Here is a 25,503-nt window from a genome sequence, read left to right as displayed (position 1 = left end):
ATATTTTGTGGCACATTGTGTTTATTGTATTGGGTGCAGTCAAGTAGAAAATGAAAAATCATACGGAGAATACAGATCCGTAAAGTTAAAAAATATTCATTTTTGCAATTTTTTTTTGGTGATGGATTATCAGATTGTGACAATTTTATTTTGTATTTCAAACTCCATAACAACGCATTTCAACAACTATTTACAATTTAATACCACCCATGCATCTTGTAATGATTGAAATGTTTCAAAAATAAAAAGAAAAAAAGAAAATTGCAACGATACGGGCATATTATAAACTCAGTCGGAGGTATATTCAAATGGTATACATACAAAACATACCCAATGATTCATCATTAATATACATTTTGATGTAACATATTTTTGAGATAAGAATTTAAATATTCGAATCATTCCGAATGCCTTTTGTTACAATACAGCCGAAGTATTTGAATTGGAACTCAACAATTTAATTGTTATTCCCATCATTGATAAACCGGAGAATGGTTTGATGTTCGGTGTTATTAATTTGTGTGGACACTACGTACCGTACATGTAACGTACAAACATTTAGAGATTTAGAATTGGTGAATGCTTTGTATAACTATAACTATAATTTAATGCACAGCCAAAACGATTTTCCCATTATTGGGCTACCGTAAAAATGAAAAGGATTTTGAAGATGACTGTTAACATCAGTCGAAGGCTCGGTTAACAAAACTTAAGGATTTTGAAGAAGTAAGCATGCGTTGTGATCTATGAGACCATAATTTTAAGGTTGAAATTTAGGGAGGTCTTTCAAACGAATTGAGTTACTTATCACAAATTATGATATACAACACGAGGTTTGTCTGCCGTTATTCAACTGAACCAATATTGGTCTTACTCATCGAAAGTCAACTTGTTTCAACTAACTAAATCAAATCTATCCCTCACTCCATCGAACAAGTAAATTGCTTGATTATGCAAGTTTTATTCGAAAATTTCCGAGAAATAAACGTAAACGAAAGAATACATTAAAGCCATTTCATTCACAGAATTATCAGAACCAATCTAAATTAATCATATTGTCCATTCAGTTCACCCAAAACATTGTGTACAAGATTAGCAAAACCTAAACCATATGATTACAATTCAATAGACGAATATTATATGCGATCAGATAAATATTCGTGTTGGCAAAGCATAATAAAAAGTAATGCACGTGGCTGTAACACGTGCGACTATTACATAGAATGTATCAGCAATGAGCAATTTCCAATTTATTTATTTAAATTCATTGACGATGAGCAAATATAAGTAAATTATACTTCTGAATCCACTGATTTTGCACCTTAATTCAGAGCGTGTGTACCCTTGAGGGATTTGTTCAGTGAAATATCTTCCACTTGACTTCGGTGAGAAGCGAAACTTTCTATTTTAGTTTTGTGTTCTAGAGGAAAAAGTAAAATCAATAGTTTCTAAAAGTTTATCGTTTTAAAGATGCTTCTAAGAACAGTTATCGAATTAATTACTTGATTTTGTCTACGTATTTACGTGAAAGATTTCATTTGATTTGTATCATGTATTTTACCATACAAGACAACGTTACCTAGAGGTCATTATTCTTGTCGTTTGTGTCGATAACAGATGATATACCGGCGGCAAATTCCTAAGTACAAATTTGTCGTGTGAATTTTGTTGATCCGAGGCGTAGCCGAAGTCGTTTAACATAAAAAACGAGACTTTTAATTTTTGTCCTGAGTTATGGATTTTACATGCTGAGGGCGCGTCGAAAGTATTTCGTGAAACATGAAAAATACATATAGTCGCAGATTCGCTTATTGTTATCGATAACTGCTAGACTGTACAGTTAAGCAATGATAGCTATTTCGTTACTCTCTGCTTAACAAATTACATTTGATATAGAAAATAAACTAACCAACTTGATCCATTTCTAAGAATTTAAAGAAGAAACTCAATTCAGTTTTCCAGTTCAGGCGGTTACCTGGTTCCTGGTTTTTAATAAATTATGGTAATCAGTCAAATTTTATTGGCATTTAATATCCTTAATGGAAACTACAAACACTCTGTGAATAATTCCGGTGCGAAAATAATGGCGATTAAATTCCAAATTATAGCTCAACATTGGCTGATTTATTGGCGAAGTTCATTATCAAAACTTTTGCCTTCCTAACCCATGATGTTTTTTTTGCTGTTATCAGCAGATGGTGTCTTTCACCTTTAACGGATCTGTCACTTCACAGGATCAAAGTAATTTTAACAGATTTATATCTAAATGATAATTTACTTCATTAGGTTTAACGTAATTTATGCTGCACAAGATCATATTAGTCATAGATCATCGTTTATGTTTGTCTATACTGGTGATAACAGATTTTTCTGCCGTCTGAAAAAGGTAGTTGTAAACAGCGCATAGTAGTATATGACGTAATACTTCAGAGATCTTTACTTTGACCAGTATAAAGTCCAACCATACAAGCTAAACGTAGTAAAACGAGTTTGCCAGGGGCGCAGCGAGTGGAAACCTTATATCTGTTATTTCTCTAGTCCGGCACACAGGGTTTTACTACACATCTTGCATTTTCCTACGTAGAAAATAACACTAACTAGAGCTCGTTGCAGAAATAAATTATCCCAAGCTAATATTTTAACCATAGCTCGTCGTCTATTTTTTCCATCGTCGTTGATGGTGACAGATGACTAACTATTTATTTTATTAATTAATTTCACAAGGGATAAATCAATCATAATCAAGTTAAGGAAAACGTTCCCAGAAAATATGAAAATAATTCATTTACCGGCACTTTGCGCGATGATTGCTTTCCAAGTAAATTCGGTGTGGGAATATAAAACTATACACGTAAAAGGATGTATACCTCATAAATTTCAGTTAGTTTATCGCTACTTTTCAAATGTTTCACTTATTTTGACTAGACACATATGTCGTACTTTTCATTAAAAAGAAAATCAGAAAAGAGTGTATCAAAGCCATGCATTGAGTCTACAAATTCAGGAGAAAAAAACATCTTTCAACATCAATTCATTATTCTCGTAACAGCTCTGGCGCAAAATTTATCACAACAGAACAACCAAATAAAACAAAACGAAACGAGAAAAACGAACCGAGAAAAAAAATCTTTAACGTCGTGTAGCGTACACTCATCCAGCTGTATTTTGTATATATATAACGAAAGGAAGAGGAAACATATAAGATGGGCGTAAAAATTTAACACAACTTTAGCACCGCCTCTTAGCAACCAATCGACAAAATCCGAAATGATACTCTCGTACATATAAACATAATTTTCATATGGAGAATTCGTTTTGACATGTTCATTTGTATGAATTTACTTTAGTTTCACACGGGTATTCAATCCAATACGATGTGATTATGATCGGATTGTTTTGATCTGATAGTTTTGTGCATCGATCGTCTGAGATCTTTGATTTTGTTTAACCTTATACGGACGGCTATAATCATTTGTTATCGAAAACCACGGCAAAAATAAATAATGAACACTGGCTACAATCGTCTTATATAGCAGAATGCAAGTTAAACCACATAAAGTGTAAGATTTTATTTGAATCGATTTTGAAAAAACTAAGAACAAATCAAATAACCGACAGATTCCACAAGTATCGTAATGATATGCTTGCCGCCTATGAGAGGTTAAAATAAAACTTAACGATTGATAGCATAAATTAAGTGATTGTGTGCAACAATTAGAGTTAAGTATTATATATCACGAGTGGCTGTGCTACAAATTGAATATGTATCGAATCCATTTAGTATAAATATCGAAAGTGAATTTTCGATTAAAAACATTTTGTCGTGCATAAATTTATCGATTAACTTGCTCACTTTTATTTAAAAGAAAAAATACGTTTCCGATATATTAAGGCTGTCATTCAGTCAGACAGAAAATTTATAGAGCGGATTACTGGTGGATTAAGAGATCAGTTTTTGAATTGGTTTATTATTATGGTGTATTGTAATGGTCTAAAAAAACATGTTTGGATTAGACAAGTGGAATAGCTTGAGACAAGATTATTAGGCTTACATATCAAGATTTGTGTATCGTGATCCGTTTCGTGCACTCGTCCGAGAAAATTGTATTTACTGTTTGAATGTTAAAAATGTAAACTGACATTGATGTTCATGTGCGATAAGGAAAACATATTCATATCGGATAACCTAAATAAAGGAATGAAGGTAAATAATATGGAATAATGGATATTTACTATCGAGGTGTTAGCTAATTTTGATTCATTTTTTTTATGAACGACTAATGTCATCTGTTATCGACAACGACGAATTAAAGTCAGGGGTAGTGTGACATTGATTTTTACCAATCATTTGTTATCGATAGTAACAACAAAAACTCATGCTGCTGTTCTCTGATATTGTAAAATGTTTAGTTAAAACAAATGAAGTACAAGATTTTGTATCAAACACAGGGATATATTTTACACAAATTAGGTAAATAAAAACTTAGAGTAATTATACCTAGAGAGGAAATTTGTACGACGAAATATGGTCCCAACATCAGTTTGTATAAGATACACATTTCGTATAATTTTACACCAATACATCTATACGTTCGGTTTTGATAGTACAATTCGCCCTCTTAATTAAGACCAATTATACCAATAAACATTTCGTATTTGATGTTGGGACCACATATTTTACGTAATTTTGTTCGAAATTTCCTCTCTAGGTATAATTACTCTTAGAATAAAAAGACACTCTTGCTGACTATAGAAGGTTAAGTAATTGAAAACATTGAAACTTTCGAGTTTAACTGAGGAAAACTGAGATTATGAAAATAAACAGAGTCCAGGGTGAGCTATAAATCTTGTAAAATTTAGTTTCGTTTTGAAGAGAATTATTTTTAAATAATTCTCTTCAAAACAAAACTAAATTAAAATGTTGACTGTGCTTATGTGGATGTAGTTCTTCTATAAACTGAAGAGATGCAAGATAACTTTTCTTGGTCCTTGACTAATAGTCAATGACTATTGACGAAATTTCACGTTCCTTGCAAATTAACCTCGGGGAAACTTGAAGGTTGTACAAGATACAACGCTTTTAATGTTTTGATTTTTATACAATTATCTGGATTAACTTCTAGATTTTAAATACAATAATTACACCGTCTGAAACAGTTCTCTTCGGAAACTATTTTTTCGTAGTTGGCGTAAAGCCATGAAAAATTGGATTGTTGGTCTATTGAGAATGTTGTAATCGAATTGGGGTGAATTTGCCAGACATTTTTGATTATTTGAGGAACTAGTCCGGCCCGAATGGGATGATTGTATTTTCACTCGTCAAAAGAAAAATTTCAAATCACCTGCTTAACACGTGAATTGGATACACTAAATGACTGTAGCTACCAGTGATTGCGCCACATGCCAATTTTTCTAACTAAATATCCAACTAAAGGTTTGATGATCAATTAAAGATGTTCAGTTTGCTCGTATAGGACGCAGACCTGTTAAAAATTTACTCGTATATAACCCATACATTGGTAACTACATGACTTTAATATGTAGGCCGTCAATTTGTTGGTCGAATTTTGATCTTCAGCAAAATTTATTAGAGAATTCTAAGACGAAAAAATGGCAAAAAAAAATTGTGGAATTGAATTCAATTCCACAAGAGTTAAACTCTTGACTTGAAAAACAACCGAAATCTAACTTCTTTTCTACCTCTAAGACTTATTATAATTGGCACTGAATTGAAGGAATGGAATCAGAAAATATGATCTTTCATGCCGAGCCAATAAGGGTAGGATAGGGAAGGCAGGATAGGTATGAATTGAACGATAAATTACAAAAAATGTGTGGCACGATGCAATGTCGACAGATTATTGTTGGAAATCAATCCGTAAATAATCTGATTAGAAAGCTACTAAAGAAAGCTTACATGCTATGATAGTTCAATTGTTGTGTTAATCTTAATAAAAATTACAATTTCTCTCAGCTGAGCGGGTGAAATTTTGTTCGCGAGTACTCAAGATCGAAAATATTTTCTTGAACAGGCTAAGTGAATGCATTTGGATTCTTCCTATTCATATCAAGAGGTCACCATACGAAATAATAAAAAAAAGAGGTCACAAATCGCTAACTTGCACGGTTGATACTTACATTGGTACAGCTTAACAATGTACATTTAGGTACTCCTAACCAAGTTACCTAACGATACAATGGCAAAATATGAAAGAAACACGCGATTTCAATTGCAAAATAATTGATATTTGCGTCAAACATTATATTTCCGATAAACAAAGTCTTATTGTAGTTAACTAGCTACAATCAAAAATGATTGAATCTCTCTGGATTCTAAATTTCTTTTTTTTTCATTCCGATTTGTAATTCAAGTAAAATAAGGTTAAGGAAATGATATCCGTCAGAAAAAAAAAGAACGAAAGCGAAAAAAGATGGAACGATTACCACTCCTCATCATCCGCGTTGCCTCCGCCGGTTTGTCCACCGCCACCGCCTTGCAGAAAATCGGGAACAGTCTGGCCTGCTCCTTCCAATACTTTTATCAAATCGGGTACAAGCGATGCATCCTTGATTTGAAAAAGAAAATTGGAATTGAACATGGTAACAACGACGTACGTCTGAAAATCTTACCTGTTCTTCATCGTAGAAACTAGTCGCTTTTCCTTTGTTTCCGACGCGTCCAGTTCTTCCAATACGGTGAACATAGTCGTCAATTTCCTTGGGCAGATCATAATTTATAACGTGGCTCACGTTCGGTATGTCTAAACCGCGGGCAGCAACTGACGTTGCAATTAAAATTTTCATGTTATTCGATTTGAAATCACGAAGGGCTTGTTCCCGTTGACTCTGCAATCGAGCACCATGAATCGATGTTGTTGGATGTTTCGACTCCGACATCAATGTGGCCAAAAAGTCAGCAGTCCGTTGTGTCGCAACGAAAACAATTGTACCGCTCGGATCTTCAGCGTCGAGAATTTCGGTTAATTTCTCTCTCTTCTCAAGTTTTGGAACCGCGTGGATGATCTGTTCGACGTCCTGCGAAGCGCCACCAACGACACCAATGGCCAAGAACAGATAATCATGGAGATACTTGGCGGCCAAAGTCTTCACTTCCTCAGCAAATGTTGCGGAAAACATGAGCGTTTGTCGTGTTCCAACTGGAACCATTGTCGGATGTCCCATAATTTTCTCAGCGGCTTCTACGAAGCCCATGTCCAGCATGCGATCGGCCTCATCAAGTACAGCAAAACGGATAGCTTTAAAATCGACGTATCCGCTGTCCAAGAAATGTTGCAAACGTCCAGGTGTAGCCACCAAAATATGACAGCCGTGCTAAAGTTCACGAAATAATAGTCAAACGTTCGTTGAGAATCAATTGATGACACTTACAGCAAGGTTAGAACTTTGATGGCTCGTTACGGTGCCTCCATAAATTTGGCAGACTTTGAGAAAGCTGCCGGCAGAAAATTTCTTTGCTTCGTAGTAAATCTTTGCAAATGGAAAATGAATGTTAAATCTCCGGTTAAGTTAACAATGTGCCTGCATAATCTTTGCTTACCTGAGTCACTAATTCTCTAGTGGGAGAAACGATTAAAACATGCGGACTCCCAGGCATCATATCACGCTCGTCCGTCAATAGTTTGTTGATGATCGGTATAAGGAATGCGGCAGTTTTTCCCGAACCAGTTTGAGCACAGGCCATCAAATCTCGTCCGGAAGATATAATCGGAATAGCATTCTGTTGTACCGGTGTAGGGGTAGTATAGCCACTTCTCGTAATATTTTCGAGGACAAACGGGCGAAGATCTGCTTCAGCGAAATTTCTGCATGGTGGTGGTACATTGTCGCCGGTTACTGTAACGGGAATATCTTGCAGTTTGCAAAAGTTAATGCCAGCAGCAATATTCATGGTGAATATCTCGTCTTCATTGGCTTCTGTCGGAATATACGATTCCTTCGGCTTATCATCCTGTGCACCGCCAGTTCCTGAGTCAGGTGCGTCTTGAGCATCTCCCTTCGGTTCCGAACACTTGAAACATTCACTGCGACTTGCAAAATTTTTTACTCCGCAACTGGAGCTTGAGCAAATCCAGTCTTTGGGACGATTGCCGCCCGATGAATCTTCTGGCGCATCTTGTGCGTCTCCCTTCGGTTCTTGACATTTAAAGCATTCGTTTCGACTGCCGAAATTCTTAACTCCACAGCTGGAGTTTGTACAAATCCAATCGTTCGCACGAGTTTTGTTTCCACCCGAAGAGTCAGCTGGAACATCTTGGGCATCACCTTTCGGTTCGCTACACTTGAAGCATTCGGTTCGACTCTGGAAATTTCTCGCTCCACAACTGGAATCAGTGCAGTACCATTCCATTTTCTGACGCGCCGGCGGTGTATAATCTTCAGGAGCATCTTGTGCGTCGCCCTTCGGTTCATGACACTTAAAGCATTCAAATCGATTGCCAAAGTTTTTGAGGGCACAGCTTGAGTTGGTGCAAATCCAATCGCTTGCACGAGGCTTATATGGCTCGGCTGCAACATCTTCGGCATCACCTTTCGCTGCGTAGCATTTAAAACATTCGGTACGGTGTCCAAAGTTTTTCGTTGCACAACTGGTATCGGTGCAAATCCATTCAGTTCGCTGACGCGGTTTAAAGTTGGAGTCGGCCGGAGCATCTACAGCATCCCCTTTTTCTTCATGACATTTGAAGCACTCATCCCGATTACCGAAGTTAGTTGCTGCGCAGCTGGAATTTGAACAAATCCAATTGGAACGACGAGGCTGATATCCACCGCTATTTAAGTCAGACGCTCTTGAACTTCCGAATCCCTAAGAAAAAGAATGACGAAATTTAGTTTTATGGTTCACTTAAGAATCCCAATTTCACATCTTTTCAGCTAAATTTAACAAAAAATTTAAAAAAAACTAAATTCCATGCTTACGTAAGTATTGTCAAATGTGGATGCCATGTTTGGAATCTGAAATCGAAATTGAAAAACTGTCAAAGTTTTTGTTGTTAAAAAATGTTCAGCGATTTTAGGACGAGTAGTAGACGGATTATGGTCAAAGAGAGACTTAACGGTTCTGTTCGGTTCGGTTCAGCTGAATGGCTAACGTACATCGGAGGTCCTACGTACTGTGCTGATGATTGAAGTGAAACTTGATTGAAAAGGTTTTGACTGTCTGAATTCGGGCTTGAGCCATTCTGGGCTAGTAAACAGTTTTATTATGGGTAATTGAAGAAAACGAACTGAAGTTTATTTGAACTTTGTGTCACAACTTCGTTTTCCCAAACGTCAACATTTTTTAGGTTAATTTCCCTCCAAAATGTTGATGATATGCAATGCACAATAATCCGAATTTTTCGCAAGAAGAACATTGTTGTTACTTCGTGCATTGTTTTTTCAATGCTTAACATAACCTCAAATTCATACATGCCCGTACGAAAATTAACATTTTTATCAAAAAAAGCCGATCAGTTATAATGCCCAAAACACGACAAAACCGTTTTGTACAACGGAAAACGGAATAGCCCGTTTACAACAATGCAAACTCTGCTTCACTTAAAAATGGACGAGAACACGCTATTCGAAAGTTTTCTGGATGCCATGCGTATTTCACAAATTACTTATTGCTGAAACATCAGAACAACAAAAAACTAAACTTTTTTACTGATACCAATCAATTCTTATTTTCTTTGCTCGATTAGGCACTAGGACACCTTTTACCTTTTCTTTTACAATTGATGACCACGCTCGATCAATCGAAGTAAGAATGTTTCGTGAAAGTTGGTCGCGCTAAATATTTTACCGTCACTTCAGGCACTTGTATCAGAACAAACCGACTAAATTCTAATAGAAAAAAGTAAATTCAATCGCTCATACCTGATCAAGATGAAACTGTTTCACAGCTTAGTTGGCGTCCTTTTCGGAAAAATGCACAGCGCACAAAAAACTTCGAAGCGACACGAGCAACGCGGAAAAGATAAATGAGCCGATTTTTCTTGCAGACGAATTATTTTTTCGGACATAACGAGCTTGATGCATACATATAAGCAGGTGCACTGGGTTTACATTCTCTCGTAAGCATAGGTTGGAAAAGCATCTCGATTCCTTTGATAGTAGTACGTTTTTCTTGCAATCATACTATACTACGATTTATAATAGTCGACGGAAAACTAGAAAATTAGAAGAAATTTATCCGTTTTGTATAAACTTTTGAAGTTTTACGTTTACTGACAGTTATAAAATCAAAAAATGTCTCTTATCTCTAACTTTCCATATAATAGGTGGCCACAGCATATCAACAATATTAACCTTTAACGGACGGAAGCATATTGAAGCAGTTACTTCGTTTGATCGAAGTATTTTCAAGATGTTGATTTCAGATCTTTTACCTTGTCTTTTACTTCATTTTGTTAAAACATCATTTTTCTGTATAAGATCGCATCAGTCGAAGTGTGCCTTTTGTTCCTGAAACCCTTATCGATAGCATATTCTAGCTTGTAGAGTAGATTGTTTATTTGTTTGTTTTAACCTTTCCTATACGGCAACCATATCTTGCGTAATTACCGAATCTGTTTACTTATTTTGATCTATTTTAATCGATCGAAAATCTTGATCACTTATTTTCAAGAAGTATGTTATTGCATAAGGTCACACTAGTCTTCGTTATATCTGCCGATTTTCTTGATTTCCGTTTTCGATAACAGACCTAAACCGTCCCAAAAAATATTGGGTCACAATTTTATGGCACAAACCTTCCTCACCAGGTGATAATTTTTCAATAGCAATAAAATCGCAAAGACTTTGTATTTTACAAAAAAGATCAGTCAATCATTGATATAGTAGATAGGTATGTACAATGGACGTATATATACGCATATGCATCGTTCTACCCTTATGCTAAAATAGATTTTTTTTCTGTATAGTTTGTGGCTGAATAACTGCATGTAACACGGGACACGGCTTTTATTGTAGTTCTTGAAAGGCGTGTTAAATAATAAACTATTTATATCCATGTTCAAAAGTACTTGAGGCTCGCATAGAATAGAGAAAAAAGACGAACTTCACAGGGGGTTTGGTTGTTAACTTACACCTAAAACAGTTGTAAAAATTTATGAAAAACCTACACAGGACTATGGTTTTGATTAGGGAAGTTTATTATGTTTTTTTATGGACACATAATATTAGTTAAATGGATATATCATGGACTGTATGTTTTATTGTTAGAGGAGGCATTTGACTTTTTGGTATAGATTTTTGTGTGTTTAAAATATCAAATACCCAGAAAAGTGGCGTCAATGGATGGACATAGCACCTTTTCTTTGTCGCAACATTTATGAAAATTGAATTAAGTACGTTGCTCTTTGATGATGGAATGACGAACTTATTTTGCTTTCATTTAATTTATAGGATTTTTATTGCTCTTGGTGAAACCACAGTTAAGTACGAAATTTACAAGTGTTAACCTTTAGCGGACAGCTATTAGAATGTTATCGATATCAGCGACAAAAGTATGCTCTGACCCTAAGATATACTCCTAGCACAACCGATTGAATTTTACAAGACAAGAACTAAAAGTTTTTGCATCAAATCTACTGAAACTTGCTAGATAAACATACAGAATTATTGGAACCTATAATAACACTGCTGATATCGATATGCTTGCCGCCTGTGAAAGAAGACAGATTGTGTTTGATTTTTTTGTTTAAAAAAAAATGTTACAACAGTCAATGGAGCTTCTCTATTGGCCAGTCGGAATGTTTTGTAATAAAACTTCTTAAAGGTTAAACATGATTTGGAAACACTTATTATCAAAATCTCATCAATAAAATCAATTTTTTTCACCTAATCTATCACTATACGTATAACCGACAAAGGTAAGTGTCACGGATTATGCTTACGAGTTTGAACAATTATTTGTGGTACTACAACACAACAACACTTGATGTATGACTTCGGGAAACATCTGCTTGAACATATTTTTTTCCACACTCTGTTGTTTTGTGAAGAATCTGGTTGGTTAGACGATAACAGTTTTTTTTTTTATTTAAAGGATAAAATGATGAATGGATTTTTGAATGATTTTTAATATTAATAGGTTTTGGAAAGAAGATTTTTCACATGGTCTTCTTTCATAAATCCATTTTCAATGTTTTGTATTTTCGCTGTTGTATAACCTTAACGACGATAATAATACATCTACCATGCACAGTTTTATCGAGATCGTCGTTATGGAGAGTAAAAAAAAAGTGGAATTTAATTTAAAGATCATTAGCAGAAACTAACCGAAATTCCGGTCATTAAATTAGATTTGTGTAAGGTAGCACAAAACTGCCAAACAATTTAGTAATTATATGTTAGGTGCTAAGATCTATCAAAAAGATAACCATTAATCATATAATTGAGGTAGCTATAATATTACTTTCCATAAATAGACCATTTTGTTGATGGTATATAACAGGGTAATTGACAAAGACCGGCTCGGATATCTTCTGTTAAATTAAAACATTTGAAATTTACTTTTTTCTGCGGTTCTACAAGAAGAACATTCGAACAAACAATCGTTACGCCAACTTAACCTGTTACAGACGGGAATCATATGACCAGTATTATTAACGAATCTTGTACTTCAATTGTTTTAACATTCATTTTACATTTAAGGTACCATACTCAGAGCTTGTCAGTTTAACACGATTTGCTTCTCACACCTATTTGACTGTAGATTGATACAATTTACTTAATCTATTAGTCTTAAGAAATTACCGCCAAAATAATTGTCCGGAGTAATATTAAACGTCGGGTGGCCTGTAGAGGCTCCACAAATGTTTCAGTACTTCATTCTTTATTTCTTTGGAAGTTAGTTCTCAAAAAATAGATCTCTGACATTAGTAATTTTATGATGAAATAGAAATCTATTAGATTTCTTCGGTTGACGACTGGCAGTGCGATCGCATGCCAAAAATTGTGTGCAAACTAAACACAGCCAACTTCGCAAAGAGGGGAAGTTTTTGAAATATTTTTTAGGAAAACAGTTAACATAGAAAATGCTAATGGAAAATTGAATTAAACATTTTTAGTAACCGTGAAATGTTTATATTTGAAGTCAAAGAAAATAAAAGCGTTGAATTGCTCGAACAAATTTCTAAAATTTGTTGCTGGATTTGCAGGAATTTAAATAATATTCCGCTTTTTTGAGGTTGGCTATGATAACTAATCACAAAATCGTCAAAGTAATCCACTGCATTACTGACATCAGTTTCACAAACCGATGAGAACTATAGGTCTGTTCCAAGGCCATACGAATTGTCAAATTACTGTCAAATTTATAGGAGAATGGAGTTTAGAAACTAAGGGTAAAATCTATTACAATTTACTACTTTTCTTCATCAAAAGTCTGCTGTCACTGAATTATTTTTTCATGAACAAACTTCACTGCAGTGACATTTCATGTAAATGAATCAATGTGAAGTTGTTACACAAAAAATAGTACAGTGATAATGAAGTACTATGAAAAAATGTAGCGCCTCTACAGGCCAACCGACTATGCGAACATGTCATCAATATTTATATGAAAACCGATCTCTATGAATGAAATCGTGTTCGTTCGGCCAGTCAAAATTCATGTTTACAGTTATTTGGAACAAACCTCTAGAAATTTACGAAAATCTATTACATTCGAGCTTTAGTTTCCAAACATCATTTCCCTATTTATTGAGCCATTTAACAAGCTCTATTTCTTAATTTGATAAACAATAGGGCATGGATATTGTTGACGGTTTCACTATTTGTCAGCAAATTCTCTTCAGCTCTTTAACAACCGTATTCAGCTATGAGAAAAAGGATGGCGCTTTTGTAGTTTTCAGGGTAAACTAGTCCGTCGTCCCATGCCCTATCTCTAAGTGCACAGACTTATATCAAATTTTCGTTTTGCATATTTCGCGATAAAAGAGGCTAGGACTGTACTGGTCGTCATGGCAGCACTACATTTTTTACTCTTTATAATACAGGGCTCGTTTCCATGTGCAAAGTTGTTTCATAGCACGAAAGTGATATGGTTGTTTACATTATGAAGTTGCATACTGCAACATTACATGAAAATAAAAGCCAAGCACAGTACACTACTTTGAAATAAAGATTACATCAATAGTTACTTAAGAAGCAGTCCAAGATCCTAGATATTTTTTTACAGTTCCTAGGGTATAGATAAGTTCGATGTTGCTAACTTTAAAAAATTTTAAATGGTCTAAATCATTTTGGATAATTAACCCATAAGAAATGACGCAACGACAAAAAAAAGTCGGTGACAAATCATTACAAAATTGAAAATTCATGTGCTCATGAGTTTGTTGCTTCGTATTCGTCTCGGATTGACCAAATTCACTTATATGATAAAAAATCTTTTACTTCATTATTTTTAACATAACCTCAGACAAGAGGCATTTGTTTACTTATCTTATTGCTTTCGATGACCGATGATTACCCGTTACTTATATGGGTGAAATTACGTCTAACACAAACTGCATTTTAACTGCATTTATTTACACCCAGTTTTTTCAAATACAAAACTACCAACAGGTATAGCTGAACAGATAAGGAAACGAGCTATCATTCAAGTTAACTTTACCACAATATAGTTGAGTCGAAAGGAAACATAATACTTCCTCCACACATCTTTTACGATTATATCATGCGGAAATAAAAATCAAAGTTCAAAATTGATTTCAGTTTGATAATTCTCACGATTGTCAGATTGTGTGTGATATAAAGCAATATTCAACTGAAATAATAAAAAAAAAATTGGCCCATCAATCTGTACGTATATATATGTACCAACCAACATATTCAACTAACAACAAGACTACTTTGTAACATGGTAAATTCCCATTACAGTCTTCTTCCAAAAATCATTGTTAAAAAAACCCTAAAATTTCATTTCACTCATACTAATGGATGTAATGTGAATTCAGAAATCTACCCTTGAAACTGCGTACTCCACTATTTTTCTTGTGTATACGTTTCTGTTACAGAATCATTCGAATGCAAAACGTAACACGAATTTCATCCCCTCTGAAACATATGTTCACACCATTTATTTGAATTTCATACATGTGTTTAAAGTAGCAATTTTTCGTAAATATATTCCATTGCCAATCTCTCTCACTCTCCGAATCAATGTATAGAATGGAATGTGCATGGTACATGGTCCCCAATTTGTGTTTCAAATTTTTCTATTTTGTTTTTATTGAGAGGGTTGGTTGGTTATTTTGCCATGCCAAATAAATGCGGTTAAACATTTATGCTGGGCGCGAGGTTTTACGGTACATGACAACATAGAATGCATTCTAAACATTCAATGTTGTAGACGAAATTGAATAGAAAAATTATTCATATTCATAGATGATTGTATATACACACAACACATCTTGCATAAACAATTTATAAAGTCAAAAATATTGCTTTTCATTGGATCGGAAAATATATTAAAATTTTAGGGGTCTAAAACGATTATTTAGTCATATACATCCTTACACATCCTTGAATATTTTGCTTGCAACAATAAAATAGTTATTAATGAGTACAGTAGGTATGTGGTATGTATAATGTGAAAAATCACTGGGGAGTGAAAGTTCGTTGGAAAGTAAACTACTTTGGTTGGGCGAGATTTGTTGTACAAGGATGATCAGTCAAAAACTCTTAAAAGAGTAAAATGTGACGCAAGTCCTTATGAATACTTTCAAAACTGTACCGTGGCAACGCATTCTGCGCCTGAACTCAAAAATTCTAACAATAAGAATTTGACTCGAGGAGAAACGTCTCTAACTATAAGTAACAAACAAAGCCACAATCTATGATTTTCCATTTCGTTTAAGGCATCAACCAATTTCTATGTAAATTCCTTAGTTACAAAAAGACATATTACTTCCGACTAAATGATCACTGATTTTAGCGTGCGATAGCTCGTTGAACTCGCACGAATGCCACGAATGCCCAAAATTGTTTGCATCATAATTTGTGGCCATTTGGAGAATTTCAAAATTTGTTTTATGTAATGGATCCGCAAACTATACGACAAAATTGTTTTTTTCTTTTAATTTGACTTGAGCAACGCACTTCACGCAAAAGTGATCATAGTCTATAGCTGCCAAATAGAGTACTATTTTGTAGGGAATTGTTTTTACAATGTTTTACAGTGCGAAAGCTCGGAAAAATAAAAATTAATAAATAAACCACGTATTCCAATTATTTAAACAATGAACAGATGTGTGACACACTGGAAAGTTTAAGTACCCTATTCTATAGCACTAATGCTTGAATCTACTTCTAGAAAAATTTGTTTACGATTATGTCATCTGTTATCGACATTAAAGCCACATATTAGTCCCATGCACTAATAATGCAAAACAAATGTTAAAACGTATGTAGTAAAAGATTATGATTTCAAGTTATCGTAAATGCTTCCATGAAAAAATGAGGAGACTCGATAATAACACTGTTGGACAACCAGTCGTGGAAGTCTGTAAAAAGGTTACCAACTTTTTAAATAATCCATCAGATAAAAACCACAGATTGGTTTTTAACTGTAATTGGTTCAAAACAGATCATCATCCGGCACTATAAAACGTACAGAGATGTAACGTTAAGCTGTTACAATAAATTTCCTGTAAATCTTAATCCAAAACTATTTCTATTTATAGACGGAGCTCCGCCAATGTACATCATGTGGGGAACCAATATCCGATCGTTATTTTCTCGAAGTTGGTGGATGCTCTTGGCATGGAAGTTGCCTCAGATGCTGCATATGCCTGACACCATTAGACAGACAACCATCATGCTTTCTTAGGGAACGTCAAGTTTATTGTAAAGCCGATTATGCAAAGTAAGAAAAACTAAAATATATCTTGTGGCTACTAACCCATTTACATAAAATAGAATAGGATTTTGTCAAGTGGTTTTAATGGTAGAAATAAAAATGTTTAGGCTAACACAGCTCAAGAAGTAAAAAGGTCTTTTTTTATCAGAAAATGTATAAAAAAGACGATAAAAATACTTAAAAGTCCATAAACATCTCGGTAAAATACATGCCGAATTACGTATAAAATTAAATTTAAAAATGTTTTTATGCAAATTAGGTCAGAAAATCGACAGCAATGCCATTCGATTAAAGTAACAGAGAAGATATCAAAATAAAGAAAAAAAAAACATTTTTCGGTGGGCCAACCGAATTAACATATTTTTAATGTTTTTCATGTTGCTCATTTAAATAAACATTCATTGATAAAATATGGTAACTGACCAATTAATTTTCCTTAACATATTTATTATTATTATTTTATTGCAATCGCGTTTTGTTATGTAAGTTTGTTGTTTTTTTCTAAACTGAAGTTTCGGGCAAAACTACAACAAAAAAAAATCTTCTTTGTATTAGAAATGTTTTCGAACATAATTTAGCGAAATAATTTGAATTATGTCATTGTAATCTGTTTGGATGGTTGATAGAGGTGAAACTGAAATTCAACAATAACTTGTGTTCGGCTTCTTCAGTTTTTTTTCTTCTTCTTCAGTCCATAAACGTTTCTTTTCTTTCAATATTTCATAGACATTTGGTAGACAATATCGGTTATTGTTGCGAGTGGCATAATAAGAGCAAAAACGATAGCACATTACCACATTATTATCGCAATCAGACGGTTTTTTGTTTTTTGACCTTCAACAAATTAGTCGAATAAATATTGAATTTGGGCAGATTAGAACAAATATCGGTTGTGTGTTACCTAATTTGAGAACAATACCGACTTTATCGTTGAATTACAGTAGTCGATCGGTAAATATTGTTGTTGATCAAACATACTCACTTCTTCTTCTAATTATGCTGTTTTTATTAATACAAATCGAAATATAAGATGTCTGTCAGATAAATCAATAATTGTCTCAGGCTAGTGTCCTAAGTGAATTCATTTTCTGAGTTGCTTACCGTATTTGCTTTAAATTTCGGATTACAAAACAAAACTCAACGGAAAGTTTACTTTTAGATAATATACCAAATAACCTTTCACATGGCAAAAGTATATCAAAAACCAAACTATCAGATCTATTACTTCATTAGATCTAACCATTGATTGATTTCAAATCTATTACTTCATTTTTTTTAAACATAATTTTTGCTATATAGGACCGCATCAGTCAGTACTGGTCGTTTATTCCTGATGTCGTTATCGATAACAGATGATTGTAAGAGGTTAACAAGGTCCTGTACAAAACTGCTGTACCACGCATAAAAGCCTTACAAACCGGTTTTTATTTAATTTCCTAATTAAAATTTTGAAGCATATAGACCTTAAGTCTGAAAATTGATAACAAAATAAAACGAATAAAAAACTCAATTGTTGCTTGCACGCAAAACAATTATTCGACTTTGGTTGTTCTGGTCTGTACAATACAAAAATAATCAGACTTTTATGTATTATCACATTGTTCATCATATGTTGTAATAAAATTGTCCCACTAATTCTTTGCACGGTTATTCAACTGTTATGGATAGCAGTGGCATAAAATCAACGACAAGCTCTGAGTAATGTGAGCTTAACAACAAAATCGCTTTTATAGGAAAGGAAATTTTGCACCGATCTCTTGAAACCGATTATATCAAAAGAAGTAACAGATACGACAGTGCTATACGAATTATAGGCTCCCAACTAATTTTGCGTTGAATTTACATCTTATATACACTGCCCCAATTTTGGAAATGATTAAAATTTTATTGTTGTGGTTTTCAACTAAAGCACAATACAGGACAGACCATGAAGATGGCCTAATTACATTTAGCGCAATTACGGGCTTCGTTCCGCTCTGGCCCGCAAACTTTGTAATCGGCCATTTACATGCTGTAATCTGCTGTAATCTACTGTTACTATCAATTCTGAACTTCTGCGGTGATCACTCCACATCCTATGTCTTGTTGTTGTGATCGTTAAGTTACGTATAGTTTTCGCTATTTATTTATCAGAGAATTGCTGGAATATCACTATTTTTTCAGTAAAATACTTCTGATAAATCATTTCAGTTTTCTATTAAACTCATTTTTTTTCTGAAAATAAAGATTTATCGACTCTTCGACTTGAATTCGATCTTGTTATTTGCATGATAAAATGGCTTTTGTTCGGTTCCAGAAAAAGAAATTTTCTTTTGATATGTGGGGGGTCCATTATCTAAAACTTTACCAATAGCATATACACTTGATCTGTAAAACGTGAGATTAATGAGCGGCGAACGCATGGATAGATTTGTTGTAGAAAAATTTCAATAATCGATATCAATAAAATCATTAATAATATTTAGGTTTACGGGTAATGAAATATGAATTTGTTACGTTGAATAATTGCTGTCCGTAAAGCTTTTGCTTTGTTGTTAAATTCTCCATCCTTTCCTTTTTGAAAACAGTCTTTGTTATAAATTCTTCTATAAACCACTTTCAGTTGAATCTTTCCCCGAAACTGATCATCACTGTTCGATCATTTATAATTCACTACTTACAGAAAAATAAGTCATGAAAAGTGAATATGCTGGTTGCATTTAAAGGCTATACTTTTAATTGTTGTAACCCAAAACACCATCCCGTCTCGACAACTGTTGACAAAGTTAAATTTGAAAAATCAATTTTTTTAAAGCATAGTCCGGCTACATCGTATCTATTGGACGGCAGCAAATGAATCTATCAGCTACAGCTAATGTTGTCTTACGAGAGTTATACAGCGAAAAGTATGTTGAAACAACTGAAGTAAAAGATTTTACAGTTAATATCAACGCACGGTGTGCCTTAACCAACTTTAAATGGAAGTGTCGCACCACATCGGATTTTTTTTGCTAATTCAATAGGGGGAGGTAGTCTGGTTACAAAAATAGCAATAATAAGAAAAACGGCTGGGAGAATTTTTTTTGCGACCACTTTGAAGTCATTTTTCCATACATTTTCATGTATTTTATGAAAATGACAAAAATGTTTTTTTCGCCAAAATACGCATTCACAATTTTTATCATTAAAAAACATTATTTTTAGCAAAAAATTCTTCTACAGTATGCCTCTAAACACTGAGATTTCGTTTATACACCCAATTTATTTTTCATGTCCAGCAGAATTTGATATATCCAAATAGCTGTATAAACGAAATCTCAATGTTTAGATGCATACTGTAGAAGAATTTTTTGCTAAAAATAATGTTTTTTAATGATAAAAATTGTGAATGCGTATTTTGGCGAAAAAAACATTTTTGTCATTTTCATAAAATACATGAAAATGTATGGAAAAATGACTTCAAAGTGGTCGCAAAAAAAATTCTCCCAGCCGTTTTTCTTATTATTGCTATTTTTGTAACCAGTCTACCTCCCCCTATTGAATTAGCAAAAAAAATCCGATGTGGTGCGACACTTCCATTTAAAGTTGGTTAAGGCACACCGTGAACGGAAATTCGCTTCAGCTGTTTTACCAGCTGATGAACAAATACACGCTGTTTATACGTATTTAACTGGTAAAACATCTGAAGAAAACTTAGACGCAAATTCACTTAACATAGCCTCTACTGCCATCATAATAATATTCAACAGCTATATCACATATTTTCTAGGTTTGTGAGAGATTAAAAGGCTAGATATTGAAATAACACCAGCATTGTAAATCGCTTCGTTTGGAAGCATTTCTTTTGCCAATGCAATGTCGTAAGCCGCTAGACTATAAAACTTAAAGTGTTTTTCATCTTTACAATAGATTGTGTGGCATTGTTCGTATAGAGTATAAACCACTCGTTCTTTTAATCCTTCTTCAAAATATTTTTGAGAGCACAAACAATGAATGAAATCGACTTTGTGTTGCTACATATAAAAGCATTTTGATATGTCATCTTGGACACAATAATATTATCTGTGAAAATAAAAAGACGTTCTATTGATATTACGTATCACTGTTGGATATGATATGTATACTGTGTGTGAATACCTTTTTATATGATATCCAAACGTAAGCAAAGTTTTTTTTTTATGGAGCCTCTATTTTAAGTAGAAGAAGAATTTTTTCACACGTTGAGATCCTCACTTGAAAGGTAAATGAATATGCTAATTCATTGTATCTGGACGGTAATAAGTGTTTTTCTTCAGAATGATTAAGACGTGTTGATATGATCACGATCTCCCATAAAACTTTATCGAAAATAAACATCTCGATGGTCAATGTAAAGTCTGTAATATTTATATTTATAAAGTTAAGATTCTTGATAACTTGTAAGCTTAAAAATTGTCTGATTGAATCATCTTTGAGTCTCTTTTTTGTTCTAATTCATACAACACCTTACTTCTTAAGTGGTTAATCAACTAAATCGATCAGAGAAATCGTTTCTAATGTTTGTTTTTTTTTCTCCTTCTTTTTCCAGAAATTTCGGTGCAAAGTGTTCTAAGTGCACTCGTGGAATATCGTCATCCGATTGGGTGAGACGTGCCCGTGAATTGGTATTCCATTTAGCCTGTTTCGCGTGTGACTCATGTGGTAGACAGTTGTCAACTGGCGAACAATTTGCGTTACTGGACGATCGTGTTTTATGTAAAGCACATTATTTAGAAACGATTGAAGGCGGTACAACATCCAGTGATGGTAGGTTCTAGGTTAGCGATCTTAGTCAAACTTCTTGAGATTGACTTGGAATCAGACGGTTAGTCATTTGTTATTGACGACAACAGACATTAAATAATGTGCTCAATCTAATGTGGTTTTAAATCCTTGCTCAACTGTATGTTAAAATTAATGAAGTAATAGATTATCAATAATGGCTTTAAAGACTGAAAAGAATCGGTAGTTTCATGGTCTCGATTCCAAGTGATTGATTTTTGTAAACGTTTTATATGCTTGCAAAATCATTGTTGATATGCTGATGATATCAGTTGCACTGAACATATAATTTTCAGATGGTTGCGACGTCGATGGGTACCATAAAAGTAAAGCGAAACGAGTTAGAACAACATTTACCGAAGAACAATTACAGGTACTACAAGCAAATTTTCAAATAGATAGTAATCCAGACGGCCAAGATTTGGAAAGGATCGCCTCTGTTACAGGCTTAAGTAAACGTGTGACCCAAGTGTGGTTTCAAAATTCACGAGCACGCCAAAAAAAGCACATCCATGCTGGAAAAAATAAAAGTAATTCATCTTTTCTCTCTCCCTTTTTTTGTGGCTTTGTTATACACATAAATAACGAAATGATTTTTACACACAGTTCCGCGAGATGCCGATGGAAATTCCTACAGTCGACATATTAATCTACAGTTAACGTATTCGTTTCAAAATAACTCACACAATTCGATACATCTCAACAATAATAATAACAACAACAACAATAATAATAGTTCAAAATCATCGTTATATCATGCAACTCATGGAAATTTTGGTAAATTCACTTTTGCTATTGATTCAAATTCCACTCATTCCTAAAATATTTCTTTTCTTTTTTTTTGTTAATTACAGAATCATCTTTAGATGAACTATCGCAAGACTCTAGTATCCATTGTATGCAGAGCGAAGTGTAGCTAAAAAATCGACAACGGCTACATTAATAAGCGATGAAATCTGGCCTGTGGTTTGTTACAGCAAAATTCATGTTAAAACTAACAAAGTTAATCACATTCTTTGACGGACGGCTGTATCATCTGTTATCAAAAAAGACGACTAAGTTGAATAATGAGCTATAGCTAATGTCGTCGTCTCATTGTGCAAAATGTAGTGAATAACAGATTCGAAAATAATCCCAATGATATAGTGGACGTCTGTGAAAGGTTAAACAAAATATAAAAGTGAGCAAATCGCATTGTGCTTGCCGTTCCTGAAAGGAAAGTAGGTAAATAAATCGGACTCAAATTTTGTTTTAGATATGAAAATCTTCAAGTGACTTTGCATTTAGAGCTTAAACCATCGCTAGATATAAATATTTTGCTTTTCGGTATTTTGTCTTTGTATCACCGATGGCTGGCTAAAAGCTACTAGTGAATTTAAACTTTCAGAAACGGTTAATCATCTACAGCAATAACAAAAATGAGCGGATGTCCTACAACTAATACGACCTTATGTCTTATTGTAGTAAAATGAAGTAACAGATTTAGTGATTGTACCGCGATATGCTTACTGTTTCTATAAGGGTAACGTACCAAATATGGAACCAAGTCAAAATTTCTCCAGTAAAAAAAGTTAACGATTATTTGATTCTAAGTCCCATTATGGTCAGATCATTTTTGAAACATTCATAATCTAGCCAAGTCTGTTGTTTACAGTATTATTACGGAAAGCACTGCATTACGTACACCAAAACGATTGTATAAAGTTAATTTATTTATTTTAATTTATTTAAAAAATATCTCACGTAACATGGTCACTCTTAAATTCTATGTGAGTAATTGTGCTCGACATTGTGTAAATAAATATTTATGAAAAATTAACACGCACAAAAATAAGGATGATTTCAGTTTTTTCTTTCAGTTAATTGTACCTTAAGTGTAAGTCCTTTAAATTAACACTCATCAGATGTCAGTTTTGTCGTTCAATGGTTGTTTTTAATGAGAATAAAAAGATAATGTGCGAACTACATAAAAGTCTATTATGTAAATTATTTTTTAAGGAAATGTGATAAATTTAAAACAAAAATTACAATTACAAATATAAATCAAAGTTTTTTTTGTGTGTTTCATTTAACGAAGTAATAATCTCAGGTTTTTCCAATTCTAAGACATTTCATCATATTAAAAAAAAACTTTCTCCGGAACCAATTCCTATTACTTGACTAAAACACGTGTCTGCCGGTGGAGATTAAAAAAAATATTCTAAAATAAATAAAAATACAACTTTTGGATACATTATTATTAAACAGAGTTAATAATTTAAATAATCCACAAGGTGCCGTCGAAGATACATAATATTAACCGTACCACATATTATTCAAATCAATTCAGACAAAATGTTCACAAAGACGAACAAAAATTCTAAATAAAATGAAATGAAGAAAAGACAACTCAAGAACTCGATCTTATATTAAATTACCCGAAAAAAAGTCGAAATATTTTTTTTACATATTCTAAATAGTCATTAATATGACAATAAATCATGTTATTAATAAAATCTTTCGCTACGCCGGGTCAATTCAAAAACTTTAAATTTTATCTGAACCATGGATTATTCGATGGATTCATTTTTTTTCCTTTTCACATAAAGTATTTTGTTATATTTGTATAATAAATACTTGTAAACACCATTTTGATAATTTATTATATCACCATCCATGTCAGGAATACCCCCATTATTATGAGTGAATGATATTTTATTCAAAAAAAAAATATCATCGGAATCCCGTATTGTACAGCAAGATGATGAACGGTAACATGACAATTATTTAAGATGATTTGACTGTTTCTCATAGCAGTGAATGTGACTGATTTTAATAAGCCTTTCAGAAACAACTTATCCATCTGTTATCGACAACAGACAATAATAAATGAAGATGTCGCGCTTGGGTTCACTCTTGTGTCCAATTGTATTTTGAAATATATGAAGTGATAGCAGTGACTATTTTCGGTATAACATTATCCTACAGCCAGAGGCAGTAAAATTTCGGAATGAATTTGCTTCAGCTGTTTTTCAGCTGATCCACACATACAATCAAAACTGTTTACACTTGTTTATACAGTTGAATCCGCTACACACACGCGCGTGATAGTGGTAAAAGAGTATGAAGACGTATAAAAAGTTGTGATTGTTTGTAAGATGAAATTTTACTGCCTCTAACTATACATTTTTCCCTGATATTCTCAGAAATTATTTTCTGGAAAATTACAGTCGTCGACTTGTTTAATACTTGTTTATACGGGTGAACAATGTACAATGTACGTACACGCATACATAATGTAAAACCGTTTAAAGATGTAAAACATATTTGTTTGTATGAGTTGATCAGTTGATAAACAGCTGGAACGAAATGTGTCTCTTATTTCAAAGTAATCAACTGTAAAGGTAATACTGAAAAATTGGGAAAAGTGACTTCTAAAAATATTCCCTGAGTGAATACCAATCAATCAGACCCTGCATACCATTCTTAATTTTGGATGAAACTTTAAATTTTTTGGACTTTTCGATTTTTTTTTTTCATACGGTTTTGCGGCCACTGCAACGGATATATGTCGATACCCTTGTCGATTTTTCAGAAGGTCAATGCCCAGTTAAATGATCGACGAATTGGGCACAAAAGTATGCTCTTTATGGAATGATTCAACCTGCAGAATAATCTATCATACACGTTGGCTATAATCGAAATAATATACACCGCAAGATTTAGCAGAAAGAGACACTGTGGTAAAGTTTCCAATTCTTAGAAAATAGAGAAACAAACTGATATATTTATACAAGTTAATCAACTCAAATGGTTGATGATTTTCCTCACGCAAGACAAACATTTAGAAATCCAATTTCAAAAACTATAAGTAT

At 33.5% G+C, this 25,503-nt stretch overlaps 2 protein-coding genes across 2 annotated transcripts; one reads left to right on the top strand and one right to left on the bottom strand.

Moving 5' to 3' along the window:
• The first annotated feature begins 3,367 nt into the window (after window positions 1–3,367).
• LOC119081801 (LIM/homeobox protein Awh) lies at window positions 3,368–23,651 on the top strand. Its single transcript, XM_037191020.1, has 6 exons — window positions 3,368–4,204; window positions 16,695–16,876; window positions 21,417–21,634; window positions 21,946–22,179; window positions 22,256–22,426; window positions 22,504–23,651. Exons 1-6 carry the CDS (start codon window positions 4,145–4,147, stop codon window positions 22,563–22,565), a joined length of 927 nt encoding a protein of 308 aa, XP_037046915.1. The 5' UTR covers window positions 3,368–4,144; the 3' UTR covers window positions 22,566–23,651.
• Window positions 6,246–10,055, bottom strand: LOC119081734 (ATP-dependent RNA helicase vasa-like). The gene is made up of 6 exons (XM_037190903.1): window positions 9,880–10,055; window positions 8,938–8,973; window positions 7,559–8,824; window positions 7,390–7,488; window positions 6,631–7,332; window positions 6,246–6,566 (listed from the first exon to the last, which is right to left on the bottom strand). Exons 2-6 carry the CDS (start codon window positions 8,962–8,964, stop codon window positions 6,441–6,443), a joined length of 2,220 nt encoding a protein of 739 aa, XP_037046798.1. The 5' UTR covers window positions 8,965–8,973; window positions 9,880–10,055; the 3' UTR covers window positions 6,246–6,440.
• Window positions 23,652–25,503: the final 1,852 nt, after the last annotated feature.

This window comes from Bradysia coprophila, unplaced genomic scaffold (assembly GCF_014529535.1).
Source record: "Bradysia coprophila strain Holo2 unplaced genomic scaffold, BU_Bcop_v1 contig_358, whole genome shotgun sequence".
NCBI lineage: Eukaryota > Metazoa > Arthropoda > Insecta > Diptera > Sciaridae > Bradysia > Bradysia coprophila.
Note: the sequence above shows the minus strand (reverse complement) of the source record. Positions and strands in the feature narration are given on the sequence as shown.